General features: G+C 45.1%; 1 protein-coding gene across 1 annotated transcript in view; it reads right to left on the minus strand.

Moving 5' to 3' along the window:
* Positions 1 to 20,113, minus strand: part of Karybeta3 (karyopherin beta 3) — a 62,793-nt gene that overhangs the window by 26,831 nt on the left and 15,849 nt on the right. The window contains exons 7-10 of the mRNA XM_075681718.1: positions 17,638 to 17,849; positions 12,219 to 12,325; positions 7,642 to 7,766; positions 691 to 1,173 (exon numbers count right to left, since the gene is read on the minus strand). Of these exons, the coding sequence (XP_075537833.1) occupies positions 691 to 1,173; positions 7,642 to 7,766; positions 12,219 to 12,325; positions 17,638 to 17,849 (927 nt within the window). The remainder of the gene's footprint in view (positions 1 to 690; positions 1,174 to 7,641; positions 7,767 to 12,218; positions 12,326 to 17,637; positions 17,850 to 20,113) is intronic.

The following is a 20,113-nucleotide window of genomic DNA, read 5'->3' on the forward strand; positions in this document are numbered from 1 at the left end:
TTTGGTGCCCCTGCACACTACTGGTCAGCAAAGAATGATCTGTAGCTTTGCTGCAACAATGCTGTTTTACCCCATGACTAATGCTGCGTTTTTATAAGGTACTTGAGATAAACAGGTAAGCACTTCTATGCAGCACATACAAGTTTATCCTCTAAGAATATTTGTCTAGGGTTATAAATTATTTGCAGGACACCGGAATGGACCAACGTGATCATGAAAATATGCCGCCGTTCACATGGCGAATGACTAGGTGTTGGTGTCCCAGCAAGGGGCAAACATATTTGCTCACTATCTGGTCGCCGTGAGTCGGAGTTCCTCGATTTGTCGCACGCTCATCGGCATGCTTCGTGGATAGCAATTCAGCTGGCAGCCCCAGTGTATGAAAGGTGCAATAAATGCCCTTGTGATTGTTCGCACTACTGTTGTCGTTCCTTTGTTTCAAGAGCATGTGTGAGATGCCACAATTTAATGTTACTAATTCTCTTTTTTTCCCCCCGAGATTCCCAGATGTTCCTTTCATCAAGTGAGGCAATATGTGAAAGAAATCTGAATTAGAAGTTGAGAAAATTACACTTTCCTAGTGTGCTTTCACCCCTGGTCGCGAAATGCCCACTCCTAAAAATTTCTGGGGAGAACCTCGAGTGAACCACAATATTCTCTAGAAATAAGGACACCTAACCCTACACCCACCTTTTCTCGGCCCACGGCAAGTCCAATAAGGCTGACACACTCAATGGCCTTTCCTCGCAGCAGCTGCAGTTCAGGGGTTGAGGCATTTTGGATGATGTACTTCAGGCAGGGCATGAAACGGTCATAGTAGTCCACAAACTTCTCCTCCGCACGGTCAGCTAAAGCAGCCAGAGTGACCACAATCTGCTCCAGCATGAGCTTGGTGCCTTTTTCGACCAGCTCACGCATCTTGCTGTTGAGCACTGCTTCAATCTTTTGCACCACTGCATCTAAGTAGGGCAGCAGCACCAGCTTGGGGCAGTCCTCGAAGAAGTTAACGAGTGCGGCACCCGCATGCGCTTGCACCCGCGGGTTACTGTGGTCTTCCAGCAGCAGGGCAAGGCCTGGGATCACACGGTCGTGGAAGCGCTTCTCGAAGCCTGGTGAGAAGTCCGTTGCCATCTGGCCCAGTGCATTGCAGGCAGCATACCGCACACGAGGATGCTGCGTGTAAGCACCACTAGTTGTAAGTCGGAAGTGCAAGAGGAGGATGCAGACTTGAATCGATACAGTGATCGAACAAGGGACAGCTCAGGCTTGAACCAATGTTTCAACAAAGGGATCTGTCTTCATCAGTAGACTGAGACAAGTACTTTTGACGGAGCATTGGTGCTGGTCTGAAACGTTCCTTGTTTGGCCACTGTTAATAACTAGGTGTAAGAGTGGTCGAGGGTCACGAGTTTAGTTCTGTAAAACATAATCTTTATGCAGATTTATTTTCTTACAATTTTTTAACATGTTCTGTGAGCTTCCAGACAGATGTACAGCCCTTCTGCCATACCATCTTTTCCTTCATAGCTGCAATATTACAAAGCACCTGCCCCTACAGTAGTTCACACGAACAAAGCGTAGTTATTACTCCTACCTCTGTACAATTAAGCTTTCTGTACTGCTCTGACAAAATACATACGGGCTTTGCATCTGCAGACCTGCCAACCATAGAATTTGAAGAACACTACAGTGGAAGACAAAAAAATACGATATTTTTCCATGCGTAACCCACGATTGCGTATAACCTGCACCAAAAATTATCACGGCCTGGAAGAAGTATTAGGAAAAATACACGTATAAAGGTTGAATAAAGAACTGTGTACAACAATGCTCAAATCTTTGCAAAAACACTCCATTCACATATGCATAATTCGTTCACATTGTATCTTCAGGCAGCGGCTACGTTCCCCCCCTCTTCGGCGATGCTGATAGCTGGATTCAGATGACAAACGTGATCGCGGATTAATCAGTCATATGTCATGTGACTCGAATCAGACCATTTCGTAGGTAGTATTCACACGACAGAGGATTACAGCCCAGACAGAACAACCCTTGACTGAGCAATGGCGACATAGCAAATGCAACTATGTCAAAAATCCCAACAGTTATTTGGCTCTACACTGTATCGTAAAGCGCATTTTGTGCGGACTGAGGGAGTGCCGCGAAAACAGGCGACGTTATCACGTCATACGCAATCCGCAATCTCAAATCACGAATTGCTCTGTTATGTGAATACGGCGTTACCTTCAGCTTTTGCTACGAAGGACAGCAGTTGAGAGCAGCTCATCGTAAGATGAGTTCTAGTTTCCAGGCACCACGTGCCCCCAGTGTTCACTAACTACTAAATAAAAAACGGCAACCCACAAAGAGGAGGTGAATGGGCGACTATGAAGAAGGGGAGAAGGGAGTTTCGACGTGAAAGGTGGCAACAGGTTGGGGTTCCTTAGGAGATAACGAAATGGAATGGTGGAGAACCTTGCCTTAAGGTGTGGCTTAAAAGCAGCATGCTCTGTGCTGTTGTGAAGCCACGCCACAAGGCCAAATGCACATATAACCCGGAACCTGACTTTACTGTTAAACTAAAAAAATTTTGCTGTGGATTATACATGCAAAATACGGTACTAAAATTCATTTAAATATTAAAGATATAAAAAAATCATTTGATTAGTCTTATGCTCACTTTGTATTAAACATGCGCAGATTTTGTTCTGCAGGAGGGCTGAAACAGGCACTCTGCTTCATATGGTCGCAGCAACAATTATCTGTGCTGCAGACAAGCAGAAATGTTCCTGAAGTTTATTAATGAAACATTCCCGGAACGAGTGTTGAAGATTTGGTTGCTGTTATACATTCATTCTATGAATGGATCTCGTTGCCACACAGCTGCACCCGTACAATAAATGCGCCCGAAAAAATTTGGATGACGCTTAAGCTTCGCCTTTAAGAGTGGAACGTGACAACATTAAAAGATTCCTGACTGCTTCTCAACTGGAGCGTATGTAACTGTAATGTTTACCGGGAAATGCTGGCCGCAAACGCTATGCACGGAGGCAGGCTTTCCAGTAGAAACGCGGCCTTCTGCGTGGGCTGCGATGCGGCAGAGACAAGTGCAATCTGGAGGTATCGAAAGGAATTGAGCGCGCCGCTTCATGGCCTCCAAGATACTCATGCACCGGCATGCGCAAATGGCGGATGCCGTGGCCAGTCTATGAATGGTAGAAGGCCTGGAAAAGGCGTTTCTTTGAGTTTCTGTATTACAGAATTATGTTTTCTCAAATAGTCAAATTTCAATCCGACGCTATCATGTCTGTAGGTTGTAAGTCATACTTTACGGTTTTTCTAGGTATTTTAGGTTCAGAAATTTAATTAGTTCAGTAACTTCTTGTGCCACATGGAGGGCTTGGGTATGGGTGGTTCGAAATTTTTTGCCAAAACAACGTCTGGATGCCGGATTTTCTGCGACACGGGGCCGTCAATGCTACTGCGTTAAAATTGGGCCATAAATCATTCAGAGGCTGTATTTTTCTTTTAAAGTTGTTTTTGCCTTAAACTACACACAAATGGAAAATCATAAAATATTTGTCAACATCACAACTGTAAAACAGCGCTAAAAATTGTGCATTTCATGAAAATAAAATCGTAAAAGTTGGCAGGTATGCATCCGCATACTAAGTTACATGCATATCTGAGGGGACAAAGATGTTGTAATACTTCATGTCCATTTCTGGACACAAAAGTTATAGAACGCTGGTAACATTCTTATTAAACAAATACAGTAGGCTCCTGTACACATGCAGCAGCCAGTTTTCTTGCACTAGATTTGCTAAAAGTGTTTGTGTTAAAGCATTCGATGTTCGAATTGATTTATGGCGTTTCTTTATTATTAAGCTATTACAGTTAGACCTCGATATAACAAACTTCTATATAACGAAATTCTCGATATGATAAAGTATTTCACTTTCTATGACCTCTCACACATACAACACCGCATATTTAGAATCTTAGTATAACGAAGTGTTTGTATGCAATTTCAATACGGTAAAACCTAGTTAAACCGTACCCACTTAAGCAATAGTTTCGTTTTAAAAGTAGAAAAGTAAAATCCCCGACTCAGCGTTTATAGAACATAATGTGTTTTGTATCCGCATAAGCCGTACCAGCTCATTGTGTACGTATCGGCTAACACGTAGTGTTTACACTTCTCGTCACGCAAACATGGCAGTGCGTCATCTCTATTGGGTGGCCCGGCAGAACAATAAGCCTCAGAGATCAGAACAACGGCCTCCAAGCGCCCTGTGCGTTTGCGCATGAAGCCGCATCAAGATCATTTCAGTGCCGTGCCAGAGAACATTGTGCTGTCATGAGAGCAAGGACTCGCGTCATTGCTGAAGCTCGGATAAAAAAGACGCCGGGTGCTCAGCACAGAAGAAAAATTACACATCGTTCGTGCTATCGAACGTGACATGAAGAAGTTGGCACTGGCACGGTACAGGAATCTACTGTTGACTACGATGTGTGGCATTTGGAATGCAAAGTTGCTTGGAAGCGCTGCTGCAACCGCTAAAAGATGTCGGCTGCAAGGTTCAACTTTTCACCATCTGTTGTTGCCGAAGTATTGTCTAGTGACAGTGACAAGGACACGAAAATCGACAGCACGGGCGATTCAGGCCCGACAGTGGCACAAGCTGTGTGTTATGTCAGCCTCATGAATGCAATCATCGCGACGAGAACAGCACCCCGCAATGAAAAAGGCGCCCCGCGACTTCTGCAGCGCTACTGCGCCCGTGCACGGAGAATATGCAAAGCCAATAAGGAATCTGCCATGTGAGTGTTTGCCGAGGTGGCTGGCTGAAATGCTGGCTCGCAGCTTCAGTAAGCTTCAGGCCGCTGTCGTCACTACTAAGCCGCCGTGGCATCAAACGAAAATAACGCTTTTGTCGTGCTAAGTGAATAAATTCTGCATGCTTTTTTCCCCTTTCATCGCATTCTCACTGAATAACGTTTTTGACAGGTAAGCGGGCGATCTCATGCTATTTTGGTTAAGTAGTACTACTGTTTAGTATGTACTTTTTCTGAGCTCCGGCCAACTACGGTTTAACAAGGTTTCACTGTATAATGAAATTTCACTTCTGTCGCAAAGGAATGCTGAGACAATATGTCGCGGACGCAGATGGTCAAATGATTGAATTACAAGCATAATCATCATCATCAGCCTGGTTACGCCCACTGTAGGGCAAAGGCCTCTCCCATACTTCTCCAACTACCCCGGTCATGTACTAATTGTGGCCATGCCATCCCTGGAAACTTCTTAATCTCATCCGCCCACCTAACTTTCTGCCGTCCACTGCTACGCTTCCCTTCCCTTGGAATCCAGTCCGTAACCCTTAATGACCATCGGTTATCTTCCCTCCTCATCACATGTACTGCCCATGCCCTATTTCTTTTTTTTGATTTCAACTAAGATGTCATTAACTCGCGTTTGCTCCCTCACCCAGTCTGCTCTTTTCTTATCCCTAAACGTTACACCCATCATTCTTGTTTCCATAGCCCGTTGCGTCATCCTCAATTTAAGTAGAACCCTTTTCGTAAGCCTCCAGGTTTCTGCCCCGTAGGTGAGTACTGGTAAGACACAGCTATTATACACTTTTCTCTTGAGGGATAATGGCAACCTGCTGTTCAAGATCTGAGAATGCCTGCCAAACACACCCCAGCCCATTCTTATTCTTCTGATTATTTCCGTTTCATGATCCGGATCCGCCGTCACTACCTGCCCTAAGTAGATGTATTTCCCTTACCACTTCCATTGCCTCGCTACCTATTGTAAATTGCTGTTCTCTTCCGAGACTGTTAAACGTTACTTTAGTTTTCTGCAGATTAATTTTTAGACCTACTCTTCTGCTTTGCCTCTCCAGGTCAGTGAGCATGCATTACAATTGGTCCCCTGAGTTACTAAACAAGGCAATATCAGCGAATCGCAAGTTACTAAGGTATTCTTTATTAACTTTTATCCCCAATTCTTCCCACTCCAGGCCTCTGAATACCTCCTGTAAACATGCTGTGAATAGCATTGGAGATATCGTGTCTCCCTGTCTGACGCCTTTCTTTATAGGGATTTTGTTGCTTTCTTTATGAAGGACTACGGCGGCTGTGGAGCCGCTACAGATATCTTTCAGTATCTTTACATATGGCTCGTCTACACCCTGATTCCGTAATGCCTCCATGACTGCTGAGGTTTCAACAGAATCAAACGCTTTCTCGTAATCAATGAAAGCTATATATAAGGGTTGGTTATATTCCACACATTTCTCTATCACCTGATTGATAGTGTGAATATGGTCTATTGTTGAGTAGCCTTTACGGAATCCTGCCTGGCCCTTTGCTTGACAGAAATCTAAGGTGTTCCTGATTCTATTTGCGATTACCTTAGTAAATAGTTTGTAGGCAACTGACAGTAAGCTGATCGGTCTATAATTTTTCAAGTCATTGGCGTCCCCTTTCTTATGGATTAGGATTATGTTAGCGTTCTTCCAAGATTCCGGTACGCTCGAGGTCATGAGGCATTGCGTATACAGGGTGACCAGTTTCTCTAGAACAATCTGCCCACCATCCTTCAACAAATCTGCTGTTACCTGATCCTCCCCAGCCGCCTTCCCTCTTTGCATAGCTCCCAAGGCTTTCTTTACTTCTTCTGGCGTTACCTGTGGGATTTCGAATCCAATTACAAGCACCTGCTTGCAAACAGAACTAAGAGTGATCACCGAAGTGGAGCCGCATCATGTTTCGTATAAAGTCCAAGCATGATAAGATCCTATCGCTCCCCGCACACTGTGTGCTTTAAGTGCCAGTTAAAGTATACGAGGGTGAGACAAGAAAGCATAGCTTTCCCACCCAAGCAAAGGGAAAGATGTGGAGGGGAGCGAGCTCGCGGTAACGCGATCAAGCACATGCGAGAGGGGGGAGAGGGGCAAGTTTGTGCCCATCTCTATTTTTGGCGTGCCTTTCGACCTTGGCTGTGCATGGCTGTAAGTGCAGCTGAGCACATAAATGCAGCTGCATCTGCATGCCCTGCTCCAGAGGTAGTCTGCCGCGTGTGCAAAGAGTGGGCATGTTTAATATTGGTGATTGCGTAATCTCGAGTTTCGGAGACTCGCAGGCAGACAAAGCATTCATTCCCAACTGCCTGCGCTTTTCATGATAGTGTCATCCCAGTGTGCGCAACGCTATCAGCCGCCGGGGCGGAGTGCATGCAAAAGCGTGGCTGGCTTCGCTTAATTCAAACCGCTTATGTGAAGATATCGTCTATGTGGCATGAAACCGTATCATTCATCGCTGACTCCCAAATTCATCGAAATGAACCATTTTCTCATTCAAGTTTGCTTGTTTCAATTGCCCGATAATTCGGAAAACTCTGCGGCCCCTTGTAAGAAATATCTATTGGCAGCTGTGCTTATTTGCATAAAAGGCCGTATTTCAATACAATGAAAGTTTGATATAACAAAGCAAATTGCAGATTTTAACAACTTCCTTATATCAAGGTTTAACTGTATTAATATAGGAAAGATCTAGCTGTGACAATGTAATCCCATCCCTCGAAGCTTTTGGATGCCCCAGCAACCAGTCGTCAAAGCCCCTGCCACTCACAGGGTCCTGAAGATACTTGAGAATGCCATCGACCAACTGTGGCAACATGCCTTCCATCTGTTTGTGGCAGCCCTCGCCAGCTGCCGACACTGCCATCAAAGCCGCATGTCGTTGCCGCCAGTCCTCTGCATCAGAACCAACCACTCACATTGAGTGCTGAATCACAATCAATATAGAGAGTTTACAACATATGAGATCACTGATTACAAAAGAGCCTGAGCAGTCTCCAAATGATTGATATTACTGCTCCTTTATATGTAGAGAAAATCATGAACAAAAACTAAATACTGCATCCATTATGTTACTAGCCCCTGAAGTGCAAGTACGTACTGAGTCAGCACTATCCCATCAACTCCACACAGCACAGCAAAAGGTACGAGTTATGTAACCTAACTAGGAATGAGAAGAGAACAACAGCATGTCTCAGAGAAAGGCAGGCTTCCTCATTGTGTGCTCTTGACCAATCCACAACCCAGCCTTCAACCAAGGTCATACAGGAGGATAGATGGCAGACAATGGGCACACCTATCTGGTTCTTGTTCCTGAAGCTGCGGAATCGATGAGATGGAAATACAGATCCGTTCAATTGGCCAACATTTCCACACATTAATCAATCTCTCATGCATGCATAAGAAATTTCTTGCACTGCATATGGAGACCGATCCCATGTACAGCTGCTGATTTAACTATTGAGAACTGAAGAAGACTGCAAGACTACCCAAATGCTCAACAGTCCAGAAAAAAGAAATTTAAGGGGCAGACAACATTTTTTGGCTTTTTCACTCCACTAGCAGCAGAAAAGCACATTAAAGCTCTTGCTGCTCAGTCTTGCAATTGTGTGCAGCGACACCAATTGCAGTTACTCATGCATCTTGAGTTGTGCAATACTATACAGAGACGAAGGTTATGGTTAGGCTGGAGTGTACTAGACAATGGTCGAGTGGGCCGAATGGCACTCTCCCACTGAGGTGCCCAGTGTTGAAAAGTTGTATGAGGGCGCTGCAAATGAACTGGATTGGGGCGGAGATATGCTTCACGGCATATTCACCATAATCTCGTTGCGGGCGCTGAGACCGATTACACACGTACGCTCTTGCAATGGTGCTTTAGTTCAACTGCAAATTTATATCGACACCTTTCTGTTACGTATACATATTTGCGACATGGATTATACAACATGACGTCTTCAATTTTGCTGTCGTTGTCAAGTACATCATCTGCTGGCGAGCGCGCGTTTGTTGCACGGATGCCAGTGGATGCCCAGTTTTTCTCGAAGAAAGTATATGCAGTAAATTTTTTTTAATGCAGCAGATCGCGGTGTGTGCTGCTCAATCCGAAACGCACAACTGCCTCTGTTCAGCACTGCGTGTTCTGTATGTGGTTGCCTGTTGTTGAAATAAGGCAGCAGCTGCGCTCAAAGATCGCATTACCAAGAAGCGTAATCGTCAACCAATTTTTTCTTCCTTTTTTTCTTTTTGTTAAACACGGACTGGGAAAAAATTTAATGACGCTTACGGACCACATATTACCTAATGGCTATTACTTAACCACATATTACTTAATACCACATATTAGAGGGCGGCAGACCACATATTACTTAATGGCTTCCTAAAACTGCTTTTGGCACCTGAGGTCCAACCGCAACAAAAGAACTCATACGAATACTCATTCTGTTATGCAAGGAAGACTGAAACATGAATGGAATGTTGCACTGCAGTTTTTTTGTTTTTTTTCCTACAAGAATACTTCCAGTAAATCTGAGTGCAGGGTGCCCAATGGGGTACATATGTTTTATTTGTTTGTAGCGGCAAGCAGGAAGTGTAGATATGGTTTTCCGTCTCAGTCTCTCAAGACCTACTGATGGAAAACTGTTGTAGTATTTATTCAAATCTAGGCCAATAATTTTTTTCCAAATATTCATATACAAAACCGCAGGGTTGGTTTAGATTCGAAGATTTTACACAAAAATGCGCCAGTTTGTAACTGAAAATGATAAGTATGGTCCATAGCTAGCGCCATCTAGAAAAGTCAATATCGCAGCCGCTACTAGCTGGGCCAGTAGCCAACTGAAGTGCATGAGCGATGTCACTTTGACCTGTGTCGTATCAGAGCTGGTTCTATGGTATTGGCTTGCGGCGCGGAATTATCGTAATGGCACACTGTAGTGCCGCTTTCAAACGAAAAGTTGTGCTAGCCGCAGAGGCATACTAAGCCAGGCGGGACTTCAGCATCAACGAGAAAGACGTCCGTCATTGGAAAGGGCAACGGGAGATGGTTTTGCTTGTGCCACAATGAGGAGACGACAGTGATAAGGAAGATAAGCACGCAATAACAGAGAGGAGCTGTTCACTGAGATCGCACCGTGTTTCCATGTGCACGATGCCGCACTGTCTGCGCATGCATGGGCGTGCGGACGCGAGCTTGCACGCGTCCACAAGCATACGTGTGGTCTGGGATATAGGACGAGGCTAATGGTGGTGACGACGTAGAGTGAGCTCGGCAATTTCATATTAAATAAATGCTGTTATCATTTTGTGTACACTGTCCTCACTTTTTTGTTCGGCCTACATTCTAGGTAAGTCTTGTTTTTTTTTTTTTTCTGGCTTTGGACATGTGGGGGTTGGCTTAGAATCGGGGCCGGCCTAGATTCGAGTAAATACAGTATATGAGCAAGAATACACACGAGAAATACATGCTACTTGAAGAACAAGAAAAAATATTTGTTCTCCAAGGGGAACCATACAATAACATAGTACGGTCGAACCTCAATACTATATCGAACCACACGGTGATCGCGAAATAGTTCGATATATCCAGAATATGATAAAAAATATCATGTAAAAAACATGTAAAAATCTTCTGCAAATCAATCAATGAACCAAGGGCGCAATCAGGGGTTGTTCAGAACGCGCATTCAGTTGTACTGCGTGCAATCGACCTAGGCCACACTGACTTCGTTAGCCGGGAGCACACAGTCAATTGCACTACATGCAATTAGCGTAGGCCGCACCAACTTCAGCAGCCGCACGAAGTCAGCGCGGTCTAGGCCAACTGCGCAGTACATACTCAAAGCTTCGCACTAAGTACTTATTTATTTGGCTAAAAGTACTGCAGTAGCGCAGCCTGCTTCTTATTGGCAGCCATGTGCTTAAACACGAAGTCCTCAACATAGTCTAAACGATCCAGAAGCGATAGGCCAATGCCCTCTATTGCACCGCAGTAGCAGCGTAGAAGGGCCAGAGCAGCTACAGCCTGAGCTCAAGTTGGGAGCGAGGCAGCAGTGCTTGCAAGATCAAGCTCGGCAGCGTCTTCGTTTGGCTGCTACTTATGCTGCGATCTCCACGTCCGTCAATCGAAGCATCTTGAAACACCGTCAATAACAAAGTATTAAGTGGCATCTGCCAAGACGTCTATGAGTAAGCCCAGTGAGCGCGCAGCAGGTGCAGAGCTTGGCACCGAGGAGGAGTCAGTGCAGCAAATACAATGCGTCGTTGATGTTGTCGAACTAGCCAAGCCGCCACATGTGTACGCCGCTACATTCAAATAGCGCCCTTGGTGTGATCGATGTGTGGAGCTATAGTATGCAGCAGCCCAGTCGGGAATGCCCATTGAGCCACCTTTATTTTCGAGGGTGTTGCGGGAAAGCTCATTGCCTGTCCATAGAGCACACGTGCATAACTGCATAATCGACATCCAAGATTGTGTCGTTAGCGACCGTGGTTTCGTCCACAGCGGTTGAGGCAAACAGTAGTTTCATTTTTTACTCTGCAAAACTGTTGAGGATGTACAGCACCGTCCACTTCACAATGAGTAGCGACCTAGTGACACTGGAGAAAAGACGCACGCCGCGACCAAGTTGTGAAGGAAACTGCAAGGCCTTCGCCACTGCGAGTGCTAATCATTCACAAGATGACAAGAATTGCAGCTTCTGTACTGCTTTTGTGCAAAATAGAAACAGGACTTGCCGATTCATTCAGTAAATAAAAGCCGGTTGACGTAGCAAGCATTTGTTCATTATAATAGTTTTCTTGATACCCTCATTAATTAGGACATTCATTTCGGTCCTGTGAAATCCAAATTTACGAGATTTTACTGCAACAACCATAAGAGGCATCAGAATAGCACGTACTTCGGGTGTTTTGCATACATTACACACAAAAACTGAGGAACAGAAGAAAAACTGGCATTATTTTCACAGAACTAAATGCACGTTGTTTTGATAGGCCAGCCCTCATGTCAGTCAATGACAACACGATTGTAAAAGAACACCAATACAGACAAACTGCATCCAAGTACAGTAACTTTCAATGAATCTAGAGCTAGGTTAGTTTTTCTGCTAACAGCTCGAAAAATTCCCACCAGGCTGAGCAGCACTTCTCACTGAGCGGTGAAAGAAAGGTATCCCAAATGTTGGAGGCTCATGAGACGCAATGCCCACCAGAAAGGACACACGCCACTCTGGCCCCCATTGCATTTGCTTTGGCAGAGGTCATCCCAGCTAGGGTCAAGCACAGGCTTGCCCCATCGTCATTTGGCACCCCCTGCCCATACATTGCTGTACCATTGCTTAGCCTCACCAGAGCTGAGCATCTGGGTAACGCACTGCATGACCAGTGGCAGCACCGTCTTGCCCCCTAGGCTGCAGGCCAGACGATCCAGAGACGACTCCCCAACCACAGGATCACTGCATGCGACACAATAATGAGATTATCAAGTGCACTCCCGACTGAATATTTTTGGCAACACAGATTCACGTAAAGGGGGCCCCGGAGGCCCATTACCCAGCCTGCTGACATCCTAGCCTCTCTTACATCCTATTCCAACCACAGGGTCCTAAGACTGGACAGTGTAGTAGCCACAGAACAAAGTTTTCAGTGAAAGTCAATAGTTGCACCATTTCACTTTATGTCTGCAGAAACCCTAAAATGGTGCAATGTCTACGTGCTCCCATTTGCTTTCGCATATTAAACCATAGTGATTTCAAATGCAACACTAAAGTCAAGCTGAGACCTCCTAATTTTGCGTCTTGAAACCATACATATTGCGAAGTATGCGCATTTCGCAAAGGCAATGATAAAAAAATGGCAATGCATTCCACTTTCTTTTTTGTCCCATAGTGGCCAGATGACAACTGAAATTGTGCAAAAGACTTAATAAGACAAGAAGGAACTTTTCCGATAAGATTAAACAGATGCTGTCAAGATCCATGCCATGAAGGGGAGTGTGTGTGGGAACTATGGTGGCATCATTGCACCTGCCATTTTTATGAGTCCCCCACCCTCCGACTCTGCTCACCATACGACTGAATTTTTTGGGTTCTCAGAAGTGTAATTTGCCCATCAAGCTGAACTTAATATTCCTTTGCAGTTTCCATTTAAACCTAGGAACCATATTTCTGATTGTATAACCCGCCACCACATATAACCCACACCCCCAATTACACCCCCCCCCCCAGCCCGAACAGAAAAAAAAAAAAAAAAAATTGTGGCACACGATCCACGGAATTAACTGCATACAACACTGCTCAAATCTTTGCAAGAACAGTTTGCATTGACGGATGCATGACTTGTCTACGCCATATCTTCGGTCGGTGGCTCTGTTCCCCCATTCTTCGGCAACACTGACAAAGCTGGATACACATGCCATATATCGCAGAAGAATCAGTCAGATAACATGCAACATGAATTGAATCACTTCACAGACGACAGTGGATGACAGCATAGACGGAGAAGCCCTCGCATCGGCAACGGAGCAAATGGGACAGAGCTGACAATCCCAACAGTGATTTGGCTCGTCGTTGTATTCGTGCTTCACGCAGACTGAGGGAGCGCCACGGCAACAAATTACGTGAGAGTTTGCTGGTGCCGCTTGCGCTATTCGCTAACTACTAAATGTAAAATAACGGTAAAGAGGAAACTGGGCGACCGCGAAAAAGGGGAGGAAGGAGCTTAAAGGGGTACCCTGCACCTGAAAACTTTTTTTCTTTAATTCTTTGTCGATTCTGATGAAACTTGCCGAGCTTATGTATTCCAATGTGCTAGTTCTAAATATACATCCAGTTTTCTTGCAAATTAAATAACTTTTCAAAAATTGAAGAAATCCACCTTTATTGCATAATTTGCTTGGAGGTGAGCTATCTACCAAACTCTACATGGCATAAAAAATATCGACATAAAAAAATGATGTGCAACTAACAAAGAGTGCAAATAAGCAAGTATGGTGTTCTAACACAATTTTATATCAAATGAGAACATTGCAAACTTTAGTGAGAGAAACCCATCTAACTGCTAAAACAAAAACATTTTTTTTTAAATTTCCTAATAAGTGCAACAACGTTATTTTGTATATTTGCACTCTGCACAGCTTTGTCTTTCTGGAAAAAACAAAATTTACAGTGATAGCACAAGTAGAAGCAGAAATAATGCACCTCCAATATGGCATCATCATAGTGTAGTTTTGAGAAAACAACAAAAAACATTTCACAAAAAAGAGAGGTGAGGCCTGCAGACAGGACGCAAGAGTAGAGAAGTGGACAACACAAACGCCGTCTATCAACTGAAGGGAGCACTGAGGCGAAAAAAGAAAGAAGACACAAAACTCATCTGCGCAAGCTCAGGAATGGTATCACCACGCGTCAGTCGGGTACATGTGCCGGTCTACGTGAGAGATAACTGTTAAGGCACATAATCTCTTCCTTATGTAAATAGAAGGCTGACTCACGCACGCACTTCCACCATTATATATATGCCATGCCTCTACCATAAGACGCGTATCTTCATTCTTATGCCTGTACAATATCGCGCATTCATCTAACTCTGGCGTGCAGTTACAATCTTGGCAATGTAGGGAAAGATTAGAAGGCGATCCACCCGTTAATGACCTTTTATGTTCCATTAGCCTCTGATTGATACACCGTCCCATTTGCCCTACGTAGAACTGGCCACAACTAAGGGGAATTTTATAAACCACACCCATACAACAGTCAGTAAAACTGTTGTTCTTATTGTGCTTCACTGGACAAATATCCGTTCTTTTTTTGCCTTTTACCTGCTCCTTTTTCCACTGTACGGCAGCGCATATCTTACCTAGCTTATTGGGAGCAGTGAAAGCAACATTATATCTACTTGCAACCAACTTTTTTAAGCTTGTGCAACACTGAATGAATGTATGGAAAAGCCACTACTCTTTTTTTGCTATTACTGCTTTCTGTAATCACGTCCGTCCCCCTCGAGACCGACTTCTTTAAGCGTTCAGCCTCAGTGGCTATTCTGTATATACTGGGGCATGCTACAATTCATAACATGTAACTACTTCATTATATTCCCGACTAAATCGAGTTGTCCGTTTTTCTCAAGGCAAACTTTTTACTCAGCCTGCTTGTTTGTGACAACAATATCTCAAGATCTAGGACAGCTACAACTGTTTTTTTTTTTGTTTTTTTTTTCTTTTTTGCTGTGTGCAGGTAAATGCATAAAGCTTGAAGTGCTGCAAGCAGATTACTGCAGGGCTTACTAGTCAATTCTGTATCTACAAAGTTTGGCTGAAGATAAAAAAGAAGCAGAAAAGACAAGCTAGCGAGAAGCAGCTGGCACAAAGGCGGAATGAACGAGCCGACAAGGTTCATGCAACAAGCGCCGAGAGGGCTACCCAGCTGTACCGCTGGGCAGCCTCATGAAGGGCCATCGAGCCAAGATCCTGCCGTGCCCTGTGCCGGACCGGTTCCAGTGTTCTCGGGGTTCCCCTGTGCTCTTGGAGTTCCTGTGCTGTTATCGCCTGCCTGTGTGCGGCGTGTGACGTCACGACAGATAGTTGGGCCACCACTGCGAGTGCCAAGCTACTTGTAACACGTGACACCCCCGGAGTGTATATAAAGGCCAATCCACACGACGGACCAAGTCCGCGGGCCGCTCGGTCACGTGATGCGACGTCACGGCCCGCCGCGGTCCGGTCCGGCGCAGAGCACATCCACACGGCGGACCGCCATAGCAGATGGCAGAGCAGACTAACCAGCTGCACTCTCGACCAGAGTGTTATCATTGTTATCATTTCGGCTTGAGTCCCACAAAGCCGGGAACTGCTCAACGAGGTATACAAAACAAAAAAACCTCCTCGTCACTCCAAGAGGACACGATGTTTAAAAAATATATCTGCTGCATGCACGTGTAGGCGGAACGGCGGACATGAAACGACTGGCTTGACTGGCTTTTGCTGAGCCAAAAACTAGATTGGATTTGGCTGAAGACACGCTGTTGCCGGACAACATTCGTTGGCTAAGCCAAAATCGCTGCAGTTTGCATGCGGTCCGCCGCCAAAACGGAAGCGGGAAAAGCCTCAGCGATTTGTTGGACCGCGAGGGCCGCGGTCTGGCGCGGGCCAATGGCAGTACGCACGAACTGGTGACATCCTATCACGTGATGCGCGGACCGCGGTCCAAAAGAGCAATTTGGTCCGTCGTGTGGATCGGCCTTTATCGGCCAGCACAATAAACAAGGGGCTTTTGCTTGGTCACACCCCCAGACCCATTCACTATCTTTGTGCAAAAGAGCATGCATCTGAGCGGTAGTTTGCGCCAGGTGAGGCAAAAAGTGACCTAGGTGATTGGCCATGCCGAGCAAGCTTCTCAGTTCGGTGACATTTTTCGGTGCATTTAGATTCTTAATAGCGCTGACCTTCGCTGGATCAGGCTCAATTCCATTCTCATTCAGAATATGGCCCAAAAATCTCAGTTTATTAACGCCTAACAGGCACTTGCCTGTTTGGCAGAAACATAGGTGGACTGGCAGAAATATAGGTGGACTTGGTTGCACGTAAGAGGATGTACGTGCAGCAATGAATTGACCACTTCCTTGCACAGGGGCCTTAAAGCGTAAATAAAATTATCTCTTTTTTGTATACATTCGTTTTTTAGGACATTCGATAGTTTGGACTCACTTATGCTCCCCATAGAGTCCGAATTGTCGGTCGTTGACTGTACATGAATTTGCCTAGACCTTGTCCTTCTGGATTCGAACAGCTTCTTAACTTTGTAAACTTTTCATTTTCAACAATAAAATAAACAAACATTATTAAAATTGTCCCACATCAGTATTTGAACATTGGACTTCTACCACAGAAGCCTGATATTGAAGTCATTACACCACGGACGCATACATCAACAAACCGCTGCATTGGCTTACTGCTGGCAAGCCAATGCATCATTCCCATAATGGCTGAACGATGGCAGCGCCAAAGTTCCTTCTAGTAATTATCGTAGGAAACTCTATGGTTGCTGCTGCTGCTGCAAGCCGACACACATGAAATCATGGCAGTCCACGCGCAGCTTCACGTGTGCTGGCGTGCAGCCACCACGCGTTCACAATCCTTCAAAAATACAGCGATCTGTTAAAAAATATGTGAAATAAACTCTGCGTATCAGAACAGTCACATCCTCCGAGTCTAATTTCTATGCTTCCCTTATTTTTTCATATTTTGTTCAGTGTCCCTTTATTGTGCGGCTTCTTCACGGCAGCGTGATGTGCACTGCTGTGAAGTCACACTTCAAGGCAAAATTTGCGTATAACCTGCAATCCCACTTTACTGTTAAATTTTTAAAAACTTTGATGCAGGCCATCATGCAAAAATACAGTATGCACAATTTATGTCAGGTTCTTCTAGCGCACCACTGCTGGAACTGCTACTGTCAATTTAGTAGTGCCATCTGCATTGCTATATTCAATCCCATAACACTTTGGTAATTACGAAAATGTCAGGTCAACCAGCACAATGCGCTTGGAAATTGCATGTTCAGCAGGAAAAAAAATTTTAACAGCTGTTTTTATTGCAAAATGAACATACTGCAGTAACAGCTTCACCAGTGTCACCAATTAAACGATGCATAAAGTGCTACAGCAGACTACCAACATAAAGATATCATAAGAGAAACTCCCACTTAACATTACATGCCTTGAGACTAACTAGGCCATACGAATCAGCCAGCACTAAAAAATGCCATAGCACCTGTCGTGGTCCTCGTCAAGGACTTCGTCCTGGACGGCCCAGTCGGGTTCCTCCTCCAACTGGACCATCATGTGCAAGAGCTGGGGAACCAGCAGGGCCACATGCCGGCCAGCCAGTTTACGCACCATGGCCGGTGCGCTCTCTGCCAGCGTCACCATTGTCTCCAGGCATAGGTGCCGCCATGTGTCGGGCACCGAGGGCTCCCCAGTCACCTGCACTCGAAAAATGCCGGAGTAAGACCCCCATAGCTGCCACCTATCTTTGAGGATCTACTGGCTCATGCCCCACTCAGTGCAACTTTTGGGTCCACACTCCAAGCAACATGAAGTCCTCACAGAACCCCTCATGAGGCCCCATTGCAAATGTTGTTTATACACTGGAAGTTGTAAGGCGCCGATTTCTAGGAAGCGTTATACCAAAATAATTGTTCAAATTCGTTCATAGTTAGAGGAGGTAGAAGACATTTACTGCCCTGTTACACCACTCGCTCTAGGCACAGCTCCCTCGAGAGGAAAGGCACAAGGCTTTCTATTTGAAATTTCAACAGTTTTCGCGTCACAGAGCCATCTCATACTTTGCAGGCACAATTGCCACTGCATGATCTATGTGCCGCACTTGCATGCAATGCCTGAACCTGGTGAGGGGCCCTTTAAAATTTTATTGTGCCCTCCAGGAAGAGATTAGCTCCCTCATATGGCGGAATGAACTACCGTATTTACTCGCATAATGATTGCACTTTTTTGTAAAAAAAGAAAAATTCACGCAAATTCAGGGGTGCAATTAGAAACATTTCTTTTTCAGCTCGCGTTTGCTGCAGGATGACAACGGCTCAGCAAGCAGGCGGCTGCTGCTGTCAGTGCGGGACACCAAAACAAAAATGGCGGCCGGCGGAGCTAGCCGAATGCGCCGAATGCGATTTTTCTTCTCGCGAGTACATTACACGTATTGAAACAGTTTCTTCCGTATCAGTATTGAATAATATTGGCAAGTTTGCAGTTATACCGTAGCCATGTCCACTTTGAGGGTACAGAAATAGAGATGGGCGCGCTTAGCTGCCAGTGACATAGAAACACATGGCGGGCATGCTGCGGAAACTGTGGCATTTGTCTTCACTGCTATCCTAATATGGCACGTTTCTGCTAAGGATGGGCGAATACCTTAGCTGCGTTACAAGTGGTGGCGCATGAATAGGGTGCACTTCTAACGTATCAGTGTAAACGTGGCCACTATCGTTGCCGCTCGCGATTTGTTGCGTGCCCACGAGTGCAGACGAGAAGAATCGAAAGGCGACCTTTATGTTGTTGTTGTTGACCAAAACCATTATGAAGCCTACAAATAATAAAGCCGAGGCAAGTTTGGTTGTAGCTTCCTTCTTCATGGAAGTGTGGAAAGTGATGAAAAGAATGAAATGGGGCACCTGCTTAAAAATGTTGGCTGCATGCAGACTACTTGGTATGCCTTCAAAAGACGTTTGGCAGATGGTAGGCGCGATCATCATTACCTAGACTTGGCACATGTCGTATCACTGCGACAAGTTCAGGGTGCGATCATTACACGAGAAAGAAAAAAAATCGAATTTTGACAACAAAATTCAGGGGTGCGATCATTATGCGAGTAAATGCGGTATGCAGCAGATCCTCTTGGTGATTAATAAGAAGTGTTAACTTTAATTCAATGCTACAGGAAAGAAAAACAAGGCATGTTTTGTGATTGAAAAGGCTACGGCTACATTTCAGTTTTTAGCAATCATAACTCTTACACGTTAAATAGAGCCACCAGCCACACAATGTTTCATTAACCAAACAAATTACTCGGGCTATAAAGAGGCAGTAAGCAGAAACTTGCGGGGAACTGCAATATGACAAATAACACTGCAAGAGCATACAGCAAATGCCATACTTTAGGAACCAACTACAAAAGGTTGATACTATAAAAGCCAAAGCCAAAGCACATACTGGCATGGTTCTTGACCAAGTACATGCCCAGAAACTTCCTTTGCACCCCCTTGAAAGTGACCTTGCAAAATTTTACAAACCGTATTTACACGATTGTAAGTCGACTCGAATGTAAGTCGACCCCCCCATATCGCTTGACCGAAAAAAAAAAAAAAAAAAAAAAACCGAGGGCGCATTCGATAACAAAATTTATTAGTAGCTGACATGGTCACTGGACTACTCGTCTTCACTAGTGCTGCCATCGTCATCGTTGCTGCGGTCCCACAGCGCGTCGTGGTCCAGCGAAATTCCAAATTTGGCAAACGACCGCACCAGGACATCTTGCAGAACAGCAGCCCACGCCAAATGCACCCAACCACACGCAGCTGTCAGGGAGGCTCTTTTGACAGGTCCGGTTGGCGTAATTTCGCAGTCTTCTGCCGCCAGCCACTCGTACTCACGGCGGAGCAGAACCTTAAAATTAAGGCGAAGGTCCGGGCTTGTTTCATGACCACGTCACACTTCACTGGCAGGGACCGATC

Source organism: Dermacentor variabilis, chromosome 2 (genome assembly GCF_050947875.1).
Source record: "Dermacentor variabilis isolate Ectoservices chromosome 2, ASM5094787v1, whole genome shotgun sequence".
Classification (NCBI taxonomy): Eukaryota; Metazoa; Arthropoda; class Arachnida; order Ixodida; family Ixodidae; genus Dermacentor; species Dermacentor variabilis.